Source organism: Oppia nitens, unplaced genomic scaffold, assembly GCF_028296485.1.
Source record: "Oppia nitens isolate AA-2021 unplaced genomic scaffold, nextdenovo-longstitch-racon4-pilon3 scaffold62_pilon_pilon_pilon, whole genome shotgun sequence".
NCBI classification, from domain to species: domain Eukaryota; kingdom Metazoa; phylum Arthropoda; class Arachnida; order Sarcoptiformes; family Oppiidae; genus Oppia; species Oppia nitens.
This window is the reverse complement of record NW_026533246.1, coordinates 706-15797: the sequence shown is the minus strand read 5'-3', so window position 1 is coordinate 15797 and position 15092 is coordinate 706. Positions and strand designations below refer to the sequence as shown.

At 25.8% G+C, this 15092-nt stretch overlaps 1 protein-coding gene and 1 pseudogene across 1 annotated transcript; one reads left to right on the top strand and one right to left on the bottom strand.

Moving 5' to 3' along the window:
• Positions 1-1137: 1137 nt before the first annotated feature.
• LOC128962010 (terminal nucleotidyltransferase 5C-like) lies at positions 1138-3220 on the bottom strand (annotated as a pseudogene).
• Positions 3221-11644: 8424 nt separating this feature from the next.
• Positions 11645-14251, top strand: LOC128962017 (uncharacterized; the record flags this gene model as incomplete). Its single annotated transcript, XM_054308337.1, has 3 exons — positions 11645-12291; positions 12910-13273; positions 13877-14251. Coding segments are annotated over exons 1-3 (1308 nt in total), but the record flags the coding sequence as incomplete, so codon positions are not given.
• Between the last annotated feature and the right edge of the window lie 841 nt (positions 14252-15092).

The window sequence follows — 15092 nt, the reverse complement described above, 5'->3', positions numbered from 1 at the left end:
AATAATTAAATTGATTTAATAGTATTAGTCACATATGATTTTTAAAAAAATAATTAATTACTTATATTGTAATTATAATTGTTTATTTTACTAACATAATATATATAATAATAAATTAATCAAGGTAAATATTGTTGTTTAAAAAAATGTTTACCAATACATGTTAAGCTGAGTTCAAGCACACATAATTATATTATTTAAAATAAATTTGTATAAAATAATTAGTAATTAGTAATTATTTTATTTAATATAAAAACCTGTAAATCTTACATAAAATTAAAATTAAATTTAATAAATAAATTAGTTTTAAAATAACTTTGAGGTTTGCAAATCCAACTCATTATGATTTTTTTTTGAAATAAAAATAATAATATTATATTGAAGTAATTTATATTATTAAATAAAATTAGTATATATTTTTTTAATTTAATAAAAAAAACTGTAATAAACTACAATAAATTAATAAATTGTTTAGTTTAAAACACATAGTCATAAAATTATAAATTTTATTATATATATTTTCATATCATTTTTTAATCATTATTTATAGATAGTTAGTTATAATTTTTTATTTAATTTAGTTTATTTTGTTATTACAATAATTTTAGATATTTTATAATTTTATTCATATTAAGCTAACTTTAAAATGAGAAAATTAAATTAAAGTTGCAAATAGTTTCATATATTTATTAAAATTTTATAATAATTCAGAGTTAGTGGTGATTATATTGAATATTTTAAATAATTGTACTAATTATTAATTATAAGTTACAGCAATAATAGTAATTTTATAATAACTAAATATTTTTAATATATTCAATACATTCAAACAATTAATTGATTAGTTTATTAATAATTAAATATTTAAAAAAAAATTAAAATAAGAAATATTCAACAGCTATTTTAATTCGATTTTTAAATTAAACAATGTTTGTTAAAAAAAAAGTTTATAATGATTTACAGTTTACAGTGATAAAAAAAGTTTTATAAAATTAAAAATATTACTAAATAATAATATATATTTAAAATTAATTTACAGTTATAAAGTTTTATAATTATTAGATATTAGTTTTAAATTTTAATTTTAACAATTTTTTACAAATAGTAAAATAGTTTTTTAAATTTAGAAAAACTAAATACTGTTTTAATTATTATTTTATTTAGCGGATATATAATCTACATAATTTAAATCACCTATTTTATAGTATTAAATTGTGGGATCAATTGATTTAATTTATCAGTATTCGGTTGACCGAAGATGTAATAGTAGGGAATGTCTAGCGGTTGATGTCCGACAACACCCGACTGTTGTTGTTGGTGTTGATAGAGTTTCGGCAAACGGAACGACAGTTCCTGATGACGAACCGGTCGTGGAATCGATTGGATGGACACCTGAGCGGATCCAGCGGCAGATTGTTGAGTAATAATCACTAATTCGTCGCCATTTGTTTTGTAAGCGATCCTCTAATCGGTGAAAACCGATTTAATTGTCAGATGTCCCGAAACCAGTGAAATGTGGTATTTGAATAGAGCGTCGATCGCCGATACATGCGGCTCCTGATTGCATGGAGAACCCGCCATATAGAGATCGGTGACGACATCGGGAGTCGGATAATAACCGGGAACTGCCGGACCGGACTTGTCTGCAAGGACAAGGACAGCCGCGGACGTCGTAGTTGTCGTTAACGGTGATTGGGTCGGTCAGACAGTTGCCGTAATTTCGGGTTTTCGTGACATTCAATTCCAATTTCGTGAATAAGTTTTTTCGTACCGAATGTGATTCAACTCATAGATGGTTTCGCAAAGACCGCCGATTCCGTCCACATAAACCGGATAGAAGGTCAGATCGGCCGCGGCATCGGGAGGGGATCTGGTTATTGGTCGGTGATTTGATGATTTTTTTGGGGTGTAGATTGAAGTCGATAAGCGATAAAACGGCTTTCTTCATGTTCACCGACCACTCGGGCTCTGATTCGTCGGCTTCGAAGGCCTTTACTTTCCGTCGGCATAAACAAAACGAATCGGTTTTTGCAACTCACGGGCCAACTGTTAGGTCATTTGGTGCTCTATATGGGGTTGGGTCTCGTGAACAATGGGACTGTTATGTTTGCCAATTTGGATCTGTTGTTGTTGGTGGTGGTGCTGGTGTTGCAGGTGATGTTCGGTAGCCGGCCTTTGCTGATAAGTCTCCGTAAACACTCTCAGCTACATCTGACGGATAGAAATTTTCGATAATAGACATGGATTTGAAGCACTCGTAGAACTCGAGGAGTGAGTCGAGGATTATATGGAAAGTCGACCGAAAACTCGAACTGTCTCTTCATTACGTCAAAAAACGTAATCTCAACGTTTCGACCACTTTTGTTGGACAACGAAATGAGTAGTGACCAACGATCGCCATCAGTCACTTTTACCATTTTATGAACGTATGTCTCCTCAAGACTACATGTACTCAACATTTTCTTGATAGTAATGTCCGGCAAGAAGTCAAGAAGAGAGCCGAGTTAAGCGGCCCCAACTCGATCGAAGTTTCGGTGATTGGAGAGATCAACTCCAAAGATCAGGTCTAAGTCATTGTAAACTGAGCTTTCGGGGGTTGGTATATGACTGGCGGCGTCTCCGTTTTGTCTTATGTCCCGAATCGGCATGTTTTCTGTCTCCAGTTTGTTGCGGATCACTTGAACTAAATTTTTGAGTTTAATTTCAAGGGTCGGGAAGTTGCCTCTGCCGTGAATGGGCACCACTTCATTCATCACTCGATCTAATCGATACGCCTGTTCATAGCTTAACACCGAATACCTTTCATGTCTGAGGTCAACTTTAATTATAGCCATTTGATTATCATCTGTCAGACCATTTGACACTAACGGTAAGTCCATATCCATCCATTTGTTTTGCACCGAACACGACGACGACGTTGTCTTAGTGGTGGCCAACACGAGACCCGTCGTTGTGTTAATGTTGAGCGTCATCGTCACCGACGGCTTTTTGTCATCGCCGGACATTTGATCGGAAAACTCGGTGACCGAAGAGTAGATCGAGTTATGACTACCCGTGTCCTCAATAACACCGTTGGGCGACAGACACATGAAACGCTGTCCACTGAATGGCCGCAATCGGACAGTTCACTACTTGTATCACACATTTCTAACAATTTATGGTTTATATCAAACAATCAACAAAATTAACAAATCTTTTCAACAAAATTCTTAGTATTATTAAAAAAAATTATATACTATATATAACACAAGTTTAGAAAACTTTTTTTTTTAAAAAAATTTATATTTAGTAATTATTGTTAATAATAATTAATAGTTGTTTGTTGTAATTGTTTGACTGTAAATGACTGCAAATCTTATTAATTAAATATTATTAAAATCACTGAGTTATACAAAAACTTTTTCACTGATTAAATAAAAATAATCACATGATATAAAATTTGTTGACTAAATTTTTTGTTTAAATAAACTTTTTTTTTGTTTATCAATAATATTAAAACTGATATCAAAAATAACAGTTGATGACTTTTATAATTAATACTTTGATGATTACATATTTTTTTGAAAATATTATTTTTTATGTCAGCAATAATTTAATAAAAAAAAATTTAATTTTCATAAAATTTTGATTGAATTAACAATTCATAATAAATTTTCTGATAATAATTTTTATTATCAGTATAAAAGCAAATAAACGGATGTGATATAATGTATTTTTTTAAAAAAAAAACTACTTGCGTAACAAAAATGTAGTGTCAGCGGCGCCGACTTTCCTGTTGTCCATAAGTGGTACGATCAGCGGGATTGACGGCAAAAGCGAAAGCATAGCTCGAATAGTAGACGGATGGTTGGATTTGGGCGGTCAGGTTGACACCGGTCGGGTAGACGGTTTTGGGTGCGGTTTCCAATTGGAGTTTAGTTTGGTCAAACTTCAGCGATATGATCATCGGATGTCTATGTGATACGACAACTGGTAAACCGATTTCCGACGGCAAGACATTGTAGAGCTGTTGAGGCATAACTAGTTTGACGTAACGATAGTCCAGTCCTTGCATTAGTCATTGAACAGCATCTATGAGTTGGTCTTCCATCGAGTCGATGAGGGAATGGATGTAATGTTTGTCCAGAGCGTAATAAGCAGTCCTATCCAACACTTTGAAGAAGACAGTGGCTTTGGGTTCGTTATCCGAACGCATTTCGAGTTTCAATTTGGATTTCAACGCTTCCAACGACTGTCCGACAGAATCGGCGCTTCGTTTGGTTATTCTTCGGCCTTTTCCTTTGGCATTCAATCCTTCGAACATATCGGTTAACAAACCGTTGGGTTCGAGAACTCGTTCGACAATTGATTCCATTCCTTTCGAATTGAATCCGATTTAAATCAAATCGTCCTGGAATTGACCGGACGACTGACCAACGGCCAGATATCCGGCTCGGGGAACACACGAGTTGCTGTTGGCCACCCTTTCGGCTACCGAATAGAGACCATAGTCTTTCTGGTCGTCGTAGAATACGTGTCCCATTATTTTGTAGTATTGCATAGCGTAGTCGGCTTCGGGCAGATGTTGATAGGCTTGTTGAGCGAATTGAGCCGATTTCTGAAGACACGGTTGACTGGAATTGCCGACAGTTTGAAGAGCCGAATAGACAAACGATCGGATCTGGCGGTTGGACTCCCGATGCAACACCAGTACCGTACACCAGACCGCAGCCAGTTTCAGAATATCACTGATAAATAAGGGATACAATCCCGACGCCGGTCACCAAATAAAGCGGTGGCCGGGGGTTAGTGTCGGTGGCGGGCGTAACGACGAAGCCCGCCGGTGCCGTGCGGCAGCCTTTCGGCCACCGCGCCGACTTCTGGCGGGTATAAGCAAATATGATATAGGACTTACTTTTAATGCTAATAGTATTTATTGTCAGTCAATAATGTTTTGTCCCCAAAAAGTCAAGAGAGCGAGTGATTAATTTCACTCGCTATATATAGTTTTTTGATTTCCGGTGATTTTTAGTTTGATTTTTAGTTTCAGCACTTATTGGCGACTTATTGACGCCAATAAGTGCTTAATCTGATAACTAAACGCTGAATAATAACTCACTATCGCTGTTATTATTCAGCATTTAATAACTATTCTACAATATATTCAATATATATATATGTAAAAATCATCCATAATTTATATTTCAATTGAATAATTATTTTTTTAAATAAAATAATAAATTAGTTTTTTATGTTGAAAAAATATTTTAATCATTAACAAAAAATATTTTTTCATTATAATTAATAAATAATTATTTAAAATTACATAGTTATATTTTTTTAAATTAACTACAGTTTATTTTTTACTAATATTATTTTAAATTACTTAAATTGAAATAAAATAAATATATTTTTATATTTACAATTAATTGCTTACCTTATAAATGTTTGACTAGAAATATGTGTATGATATTAATAAATAATAATAATATAAACAATAATTCAATAAATATATGGTAACATAATATATGAAATTTCTATTAAAAATTATTATTTAGTTATATAAATAAACAAACAAACAAAAATTAATTATAAAAAAATTGAATAGTATTACATTATTATTAATAACACTTATAAAAAATATATTTTAATCCAAATGTTTTTTATGTTTTATTATTAATATTATAATTATTATTATTATATTTTAATTATAATACTATATTACAAACAATCAATAGATTAGAAATTTTTTGATAATAATAATAATAATAGTTTTAAAAATTGACTAAATTATATGGAAATGTTATAAGTCTATTATAAGTATTATTATTATACGGTTTAATACTATACAATATAATTATATTTATTAATATATATAATACATATAGTTATAATACATGTTAATAAATATTAGAAATTAATATATATAACAAAAAATATTAGTAAATATGTAAAATACTTAGTGAAAATTTAATGATAAAAACAGTTTAGATTTTTTTTCTAAAAATAATAACTTTGTGATATAATAACATTAATATTATAAAAACAGTAAATAATTAATAATAAAAAACAATTTTATGATATATAATAGATATTTTTATAGTTAAATAACTATAACACGATTTTTATAATTGATATAAATATTATATAATTTTTTGATAGTATAATATATGTATGAAAATAGTTGACTACATGTGACTACAGATATGCCGATCCACATACCAATAGTACCACCGATTTCATAGATAAGTGAATAGATATCCATTGATAACTGTTCAGTGATTTGTGGCTCTAATCCATGTTTGGGTATTATATTGATCTGAGTATAGTTCGGGAATCCCGTCAACGGTTTCAACCCGACTGTTGTTGAACTCATTTCGGGTAATATTCGCAAACACTTTCCTATTGTTTGTTTCAAACATTTTTGTTGAATAGTTATATATAAATCATTTGGATTTTCATTGCTCTCGTAATCAATTATATCATTAGTAGTTATATCATTAGATAAATCAATTTCATTGAATATAAATGGTAGACAACTATTGGTTATTAAATATTCATTTCTAATACAATTATTAATTGTTTGAAATTTATAATTATCATAAACTAATTGATCAAATGGTTTATCAATTATTGAATCGTCTAAACATTGATTACTATTGCTATTAATATTTAATAGTTTAATGGCTTTAGTCGTATAGAAAATATTTGTTTTAGTATTTAATTTGATATCAAATACATTATTTGAATTCCAATCGTCAAACAGTGTCTGTAATTTAATTTTTTGATAATAATAATCATAATAATTATTATTATTTAAATTTTTCAATTTAATAGCTAAATGTTTTAGTTGATGTTTATTTCTACTAATAAAATCAATTGTTTTAGTATCTGTTAAATTCATTAATAACTGTTGTCTATAAACAATAACATAATTAAATAGTAATAGTTTTGGTAAAACTTTTATTACAATAAATCTATTAATCAATAATTGTTTTTCCGGACAATCAATGGTTGTATTATTCAAATTATCATTGAATTCAAATCGACAATCAATTAGTTGATTAAATAATTGATGCAATCTGTGTCTAGTAGTAATGTTTAACATATGTATACCATATTTATTAATATGTTTCAAAATATCTAAATTATTTCTATCCATATCATCTATAGATAATTGTTGATTCAATGGTACGATTGGTATAAATACTAATTCAATCATTGGTAGTCTAATATTGTATTGAAATTTAATTTGTGTTTTAATTTGATAAGTATTATAACTATCAATTATCGATAATAAATGCCAACACATTATCAGTAAACATATTGAAAATATTAAATAATTAATTAGTTGTTTAATATAGTAATTAAAATATTTATTGAAAATATTAGACTTGAATTTTTTTTTAAATCTAATAGTTGTTAACATTTTTTTCAATGAAAGCATTTCTAAACATTTAGTTAATAATGAATAACAACTATAACCCCAAAACATTGACATAAGTCCTCCCAATTCACACCAATAACTAATGACTGATATTTTTGGTGAATATATTATATGTAATTTAAATTGTTTTCTAATTCTAATAAAAGATATTTTTTTAAAATACAAATTTAATTTTGCGTCCGATTCTGAAACTGATATATCATATGTATAATGATTGCAATCGGGTTTACATTTCCGGTATAATTCACTAATTTTATAATCGACTAAACAATCGTTGATTGAATTATTATTTCGTAATTTATTAAAATGTTTAGTTAATGATAAAATTGTTGATTGATTTTTGACAGGATATTGAATCCAATAGTAATTATAATTACATTTTCTATACTCTCTATCAGTCATTATGTTTAACATGCATTCCGTACGTGATTTTGGTTTCTCTAGTCGTCCTACTAGTGGTCGTCCATCAGTTGATTGTTGTTTGTTGTCATCGATATAATTTTCATAATATTTGCAATCAGTCTGATAGGGAAACGGTAGGTATTGTTGTAGATTTGTTTCAATTAGATAATTAGTTACCATTTTATTGTTTAACCGATACATATAATGTTGAAAATGTGTGGGTGTATTGCTAGTTGAGAATGCTAGTTTTCTGTTATCCAAGACAACGTTATTATTATGAAAACCTATTAATAAATAAGTTATTAATGTATTTGGATTAACTTGTAAATTTGTAAAATTGCCCTGGTAAAATAATTGTAAACATTTTTTGCCCGTATAGGTATAGCGCAAATAGTTTTCATAATAATAATTATGACATAATATATCATTTATTTCACATAGAAATACATTACTAATTTTGATAATTGATTTATCTGTTGAGTAATATTATTATTATTATTATTATTAGTTTCATTATTATTGATCCACTGATCATCACTTATAGTCAAACACAATGTTATCGATGGCATTGTTTTTATATTTAAAAAAACATTATAAATAGATTTATTGAAATATAATTCATTGTTTGTATTGTATTTCAAATACTCTGTTGAATGCATTAGTATTTTATATATAAATAATATCCACAATAATAATATGATAATTGTTTTAATTTTCATTATTATTATTATTAATTAAATGACTTTTTTAATAAAAATAAAAATTATTGATATTTCACTATTTAGTAGTATATTATTGTTATTTTTTGTTTGTCTGTAATTTATACAATTAAACAATTTAAGTAATTTTTAAAGTAAACTATTTTTTAATTTTCTTTATCAAAATTATACTGATGTTATAATAATAATATATTTTATATACTAATGCTTTAAATACTATGATATAATTTTTTATTAAAGTTTTATTTTCTCATTTTTATGATATAATAAAATAATCAATAATATTATTAATAATTTATTTACTATATTTTAACTATAGATATATAATAGAAGCAATAATTTGTAATAACAAATTTGTGCCAGTTACAAAATAATAATAATAATAATATAGTTTATTTTAATAATTAAGGTATACTAAGGTCAATGTATAATAAATAAATATAATAACTAACTAAATAAGTTTCATAAGATATTTTGTTGTTTTTTTTGTATATATATGACACTGGTACTAAGTGTATTTTTTATAATAAAAAATTAATTATTTATTAACTTTTCATAATTTCATAATACTATACAAAAATTTATACGTATTTAATAAATAATTAATTTTGTAAATTACTATAAATTATTACTAATGTTTTCAGCAGAAAAACAAACAAACTAAATTTGTTAATAAAAATTAAAATAATTTTTAAATTAACTTATTATGTGTTATATAAAAATTTTTGTTTTAATTATAATTATTATGTTTGTTGATAATTTTTAAATATAACTAAAATATATTAGTATTTTTACAAACTAAGATAAACTGTAGGCAACAAAATAAGATAAACCAATTAGAAACAATTTATATTAAATTGAAAAATTAACAAACAAAAAAATAGATTATTAATTTATTTCGATATTATTTAATGTTATTAGTTATTGCAAAAACTTAACTAAACTATTTAATAAACTTATTGTTATATATAGTATATTATTGTTGTGATAATAATAGTATAAACTATTTTTTTTAATAAATTTATAAAAAATAAAATATAATTATTAATTTTTTTTAAATATGATTTTTTTAATATAGTTATTTATTTTTTTCGTATATAAAATTTTCTAATTTTAATATTAATTTGATAATAAGATTTTTTGTATTTATTTTTTTTTTAATTTTATTTTATTTATTTTAAAAATTATAGTTTTACTGTAATTTAGATTAAAATTTTTTATCAAACAATTAATTAGCTTATAAATTGTTGAATTGAGATAAGTAATCGACAATATTTAATATTTTTTAATTCATAAATTTATTTTTTTAATTATTAAATTATATTGGTTATTTTTTGAAACAAAATACATTTATTAAAACATATACTTAATAAAAATAAATTATTATTATTAAGTAAATTAATTATTAAAGTTTTTATAATCAATTATTTTTTTATAAACAATACATAACAATTATCAATATTTTATTTAATATAAAAATAATATTAAAGTTTTTAAAAATATGAATTTTTATTATATATATATATATAAATTTATAAATAATATATATTAAAAAAAATTTTTTAACTAAATTTTTTTCACTAACCTTTTGGCCACCGATGCCCGTCCTCTTCGGTAACCATATCGATACCGGCGTAAAGATTTTTGGCCAACTCGTCGACAGTGTCCGACATCGGGAAGCGGCCACTCATACCGCTGATGACAATATCATTACCGTTAGCCGACATTTTTGTTTTAATTTAATTAAAAAAAAACTAATAATAATAATATTTTTTTATAATGTATTAATTATTTAGTTTTCACTTTTAACAACAACAACACTAACAACTAAAAACTTATCCAAAAAAAACTAATAATAATAATAACTATTATAACTGTTATGTATTTTTGTGGTCTAATTTTGTTTTCTTAATTTTCTATTTTTTAATTTTTTGCTAAATTAAAAAATAATAAAATTTATTTTCAAGTTTGTTATCAGTAGTGGGGAAATACATTACTTAAATAATTAATAGAAAAAAAGTCTATTTATTTTTTGAAATGCTTTTTATGTATACTTTATTTTTATTTCAACAAAATAAAAGATAACACAACAGGTATTCAATACATTGATATATATTAATAGTATTATTATTATTATTATTATTATTATTATTATTATTATTATTACATTATATAATATCCCATTAGTAGATGCAGTAAATACCGGTATATAGACTTAAAATAGACATAAATATATAGATATATTTTGTATTATATATATGTTGTATATATATTTTTTAAAAGTTTAAAAAAAATAAAACTAATAAGTTTTACATAATATAATAGTTTATTAAATTAGTTCATTATGATAACAAACAAAAAAATCTATTTATTGATTTTAATTTAATATTAGGTCATAAATTAACTATTTTTAATATTATGATAAAATAAAATTAATGTAAAATATACTATAATTGTTATTACTGTTATAATTGTTTTAAATACAATCAATTAGTTACACAAAACTGTAATAAGTTTTTTATTATTTTAATTAATAATAAACTTTCAAATATTATATTTTTATTTTAGTCTATTGAAAACTATTTGCTATATTTGTTGTTTTTTTCAACAACAATATTGTTAATTTAACAACAACAAAATTGATTACAAAAATCTTATAAATATTAATCAAAAATCATTATAATAATAATAATAATATTTTATATTAATAAACTTTTATTAAAATAATTTTATAGTAATTAGTTAAAGTAATATTATCAATATAAAATTATTTTTTTWAATAAAATTATATGAGAAACTAAACATATTTATATTATAATAATAATCTATAATAAAAAGATATCAAATATAATTAGACATATTTATTAATTCACATAATAATTAAAACAATTAATAAAGTATAGAAATATTTTTTTTTTAACAAAATAAATTGTAAAATACTATTAGTAGTACTTTTTTAATAAAAATATTAATAGTTAATAATAATAATAAAATGAGCAATATAATTTATGTATTATTTATATTAATTCAATTAAATCATCATGGTGTTATTGGTGACGACGACACATATACAGTCAAAATAGATCCCACCAGACAATGGGGTCAATGGGACGGTTGGGGTACATCCCTGGCCTGGTGGGCCAATGTATTTGGCGACCGGGATGATCTGGCTGATATGATGTTTACATTGAAATGGGTTGACTATCATAATAACCAATCGGTACCGGGTCTCGGTTTGAACATTGCCCGCTACAATGTAGGTGGGTGCTCGTGGAATACCCTGATTAGTAGGAACGGTACCACCACTGAGCGTATGGTTGAATCGCCAAACATACCCAAGTTTCGGCAAATGGAAGGCTATTGGCTGGACGGCAAATCGGAGGACAACCCGGATGACTACCGAAGCTGGAATTGGACAGCCGATACTAGACAGCGTCAGATGGTCGGTAAGGCCCAGGACAGGGGTGTCGATCAGTTGGAAATGTTTTCCAACAGTCCTATGTGGTGGATGTTAGCCAATCTGAATCCTAGCGGTGCCGGGGATGGCGGTGAAAATCTCCGGCCCGACGCCTATCGTAAGTTTGCCGCCTATTTGGCTACAGTAGCCAAGTATGCCCGCGATAGGTGGAACATGACGTTTGTATCGGTTGAACCGTTTAATGAGGCAACCAGTTGGGGCTGGACTTCCCAGGGTAGTCAAGAGGCCTGTCATATTGGTACGGAAGCACAGCAACTGGTTATCCGGTATTTTCTAGATATAGGCAAATAGAAAGTTTCTAATTAAAATTTTCCCATTGAGAAACTTTCTCTAGAAAATTTCTATAGAAATTTAACTTTTTTTTTGTTATACAGTACTATGGGATACTATGGGATACTATGGGATACTATGGGATACTATGGGATACTATGGGATCTCCATATCTATAGCTATTGTAATACTATATATAAATATATATTAATGAGACACTAATACTACTATATATAATATTATACTATATAAAGTATCATAAATTACTATATTATATAATACTATTATACAAATGGGATACCTATATATAAAATAATTATAATTATTTAATAATAATCAGTTTTCTAAAAAATTGTATTCATCATCAATTTTATTATATCATTTGTTAAATATAATTAAATTAATTAATTAATTTTTAGTTTAATTACTATTATTAAAATAATGATAATAATATTTCAATTATTACTTATTACTTGTTGTAATTTAAAAACAATGTTAAAGATAACAAAATTATCCCATAAATAGAAATTGTTTTTTTTTTCATTTAGAAACTTTCTAAGAAATTTCTCTATTATTTTTTATAAACTTCTCTTTTTTTGTGTTGTCAACACTAGATATTTAAGGAAGGAGTTGGACGCGCGTGAACTCCGGGATGTATTGGTTTCGGCATCGGATGATAATACATATGACGGTGCGGTTAAATTGTGGAAAAGTTTCCCCCGAGATGTCCGCGAATTGGTCGGACGGGTTAACGTTCACGGCTATCAGTATGCGTATGGCCAGCGAAAAGAGTTGTATGAATTGGTGGGTACGGGTGCCGGCGGTGACGGTAAGAAACTGTGGAATACAGAGTACGGAGAGGGAGATCCATCCGGTATACCGTTAGCCCAGAATCTGATGTTAGACTTGTTTTGGTTACATCCGACCGCTTGGATCTATTGGCAAACGTTTGACGGATCCGATTGGAGACTCATTGTTGTAAGCAATTTATAAACTTAAATATCTCTCTCTTAGTCTCTCTCTTAGTCTCTCTCATAGTCTCTCTCATAGTCTCTCTCATAGTCTCTCTCATAGTCTCTCTCATAGTCTCTCTCATAGTCTCTCTCATAGTCTCTCTCATAGTCTCTCTCATAGTCTCTCTCATAGTCTCTCTCATAGTCTCTCTCATAGTCTCTCTCTTTAATATTAAACTTCACAAATTAGTTTACCCCCCTTATTAAAACTAAAATTTTAATTTATATGAAAAAACAATAACACTTAATTTGAAAAGTTTACTCTAACTTTGTTATTTGAAAAAATATTTATTAATTTTTTTAGAAAAAAAACTAAAAAAATTATTTATATTTAAATACTCTATTTTCAAATTAAATTTAAAAAAATTATTTATTAATTTTAAAAAAGAAATATTTATTAATTTAAAAAAAAACTAAAAAAATATTTATATTTAAATACTTTATTTTGAAAAATTAATTTTTTTTAAAAATTATTTATTAATTTCAAAAAAATCTAAAAAAATACTTATATTTAAATACTTTATTTTTCAAATTAATTTTTAAAAAAAAATATAATTATTTTTTTCAGACAAATCCGGCTGAAAAACAATTGGGTCGTCTGAATCATAAATACTATGTATTGTCACAGTTTTGCCGACACATTAGGAAAGGTATGCAAATACTATCAACCGATCGATTGAATACTGTAGCCGCCTATGACTCACAAAATAAACGTCTAGTTATTGTTTCCTTAAATTTGGATCAAACAGCTGTTAATATTACCTATGATTTAACAATGTTTGCCAATATAACTGTGGGGACAGTTGTCAGCCGATGGACAACACAACCGAAAAATGATCAGCGATTATATGTTTTTGATAACAAACTAATAGTTACTACAAATTTATTTCAAGTTATGTTAGATAAGAGAAGTTTACATACATTAGAGATTAATAATGTAAATGTAATTTAATAATAATAATAATAATCTAAAAATTAATTGAAAAATTAATTATACTATTACTATATTTTAATTAAATTATTATTCTATAGATAAGTTATAAAATAAATATTTTTTAAMTATARATAAATATTTTTTAAATATAAATAAATATTTTTTAAATATAAATAAATATTATAAAATTTTTTGTTGTTTTTGTTGTATTAAACTATTATTGCTTAAACACTTATGCAATAATTTTAATTAATATTATTTTGTTAGTTGAAATAGTTTTATTTAAATTATATACAGTATATATAGTTAAAACATTTTATAAACGTTTTAATATCATCATCATTGATATTATTTATCGTATGTATACTCAACATTTATCCAAGGTTAAACTAATTAATATATAAATACAGTATAAACGTTAATAATGTTGTATATATATTATTGTCAATAAATATTATAGTTAATATTTTTATCCCCATACTATATCCCATGCACTGTACACTAAAAATGTAATACACTGTATATATAAACTAGTAATTGTTATACAGGCAAGTTATAGCACAAAAAAATAGAGAGTAATACAGTACAATCACTATACATATTACCCCCAAAAAACTGTTACAGATATTATTAATAGTAATCTATAAGTTGTTTAACATGTATTGCAAACTTTGGTTATAATATTAGATAATTATTGCAATATAAGCCTTACATATACTGTATATAAACAATTGTACTTCAAATGTACGTTCAATTAACTAATGCACCTTTAATTGGGTGCATAGTTATAGTATAGATATAAGTTTATCAATAAAATATTGTATGTATTAGTTTTCAAAAAAAAAATAAT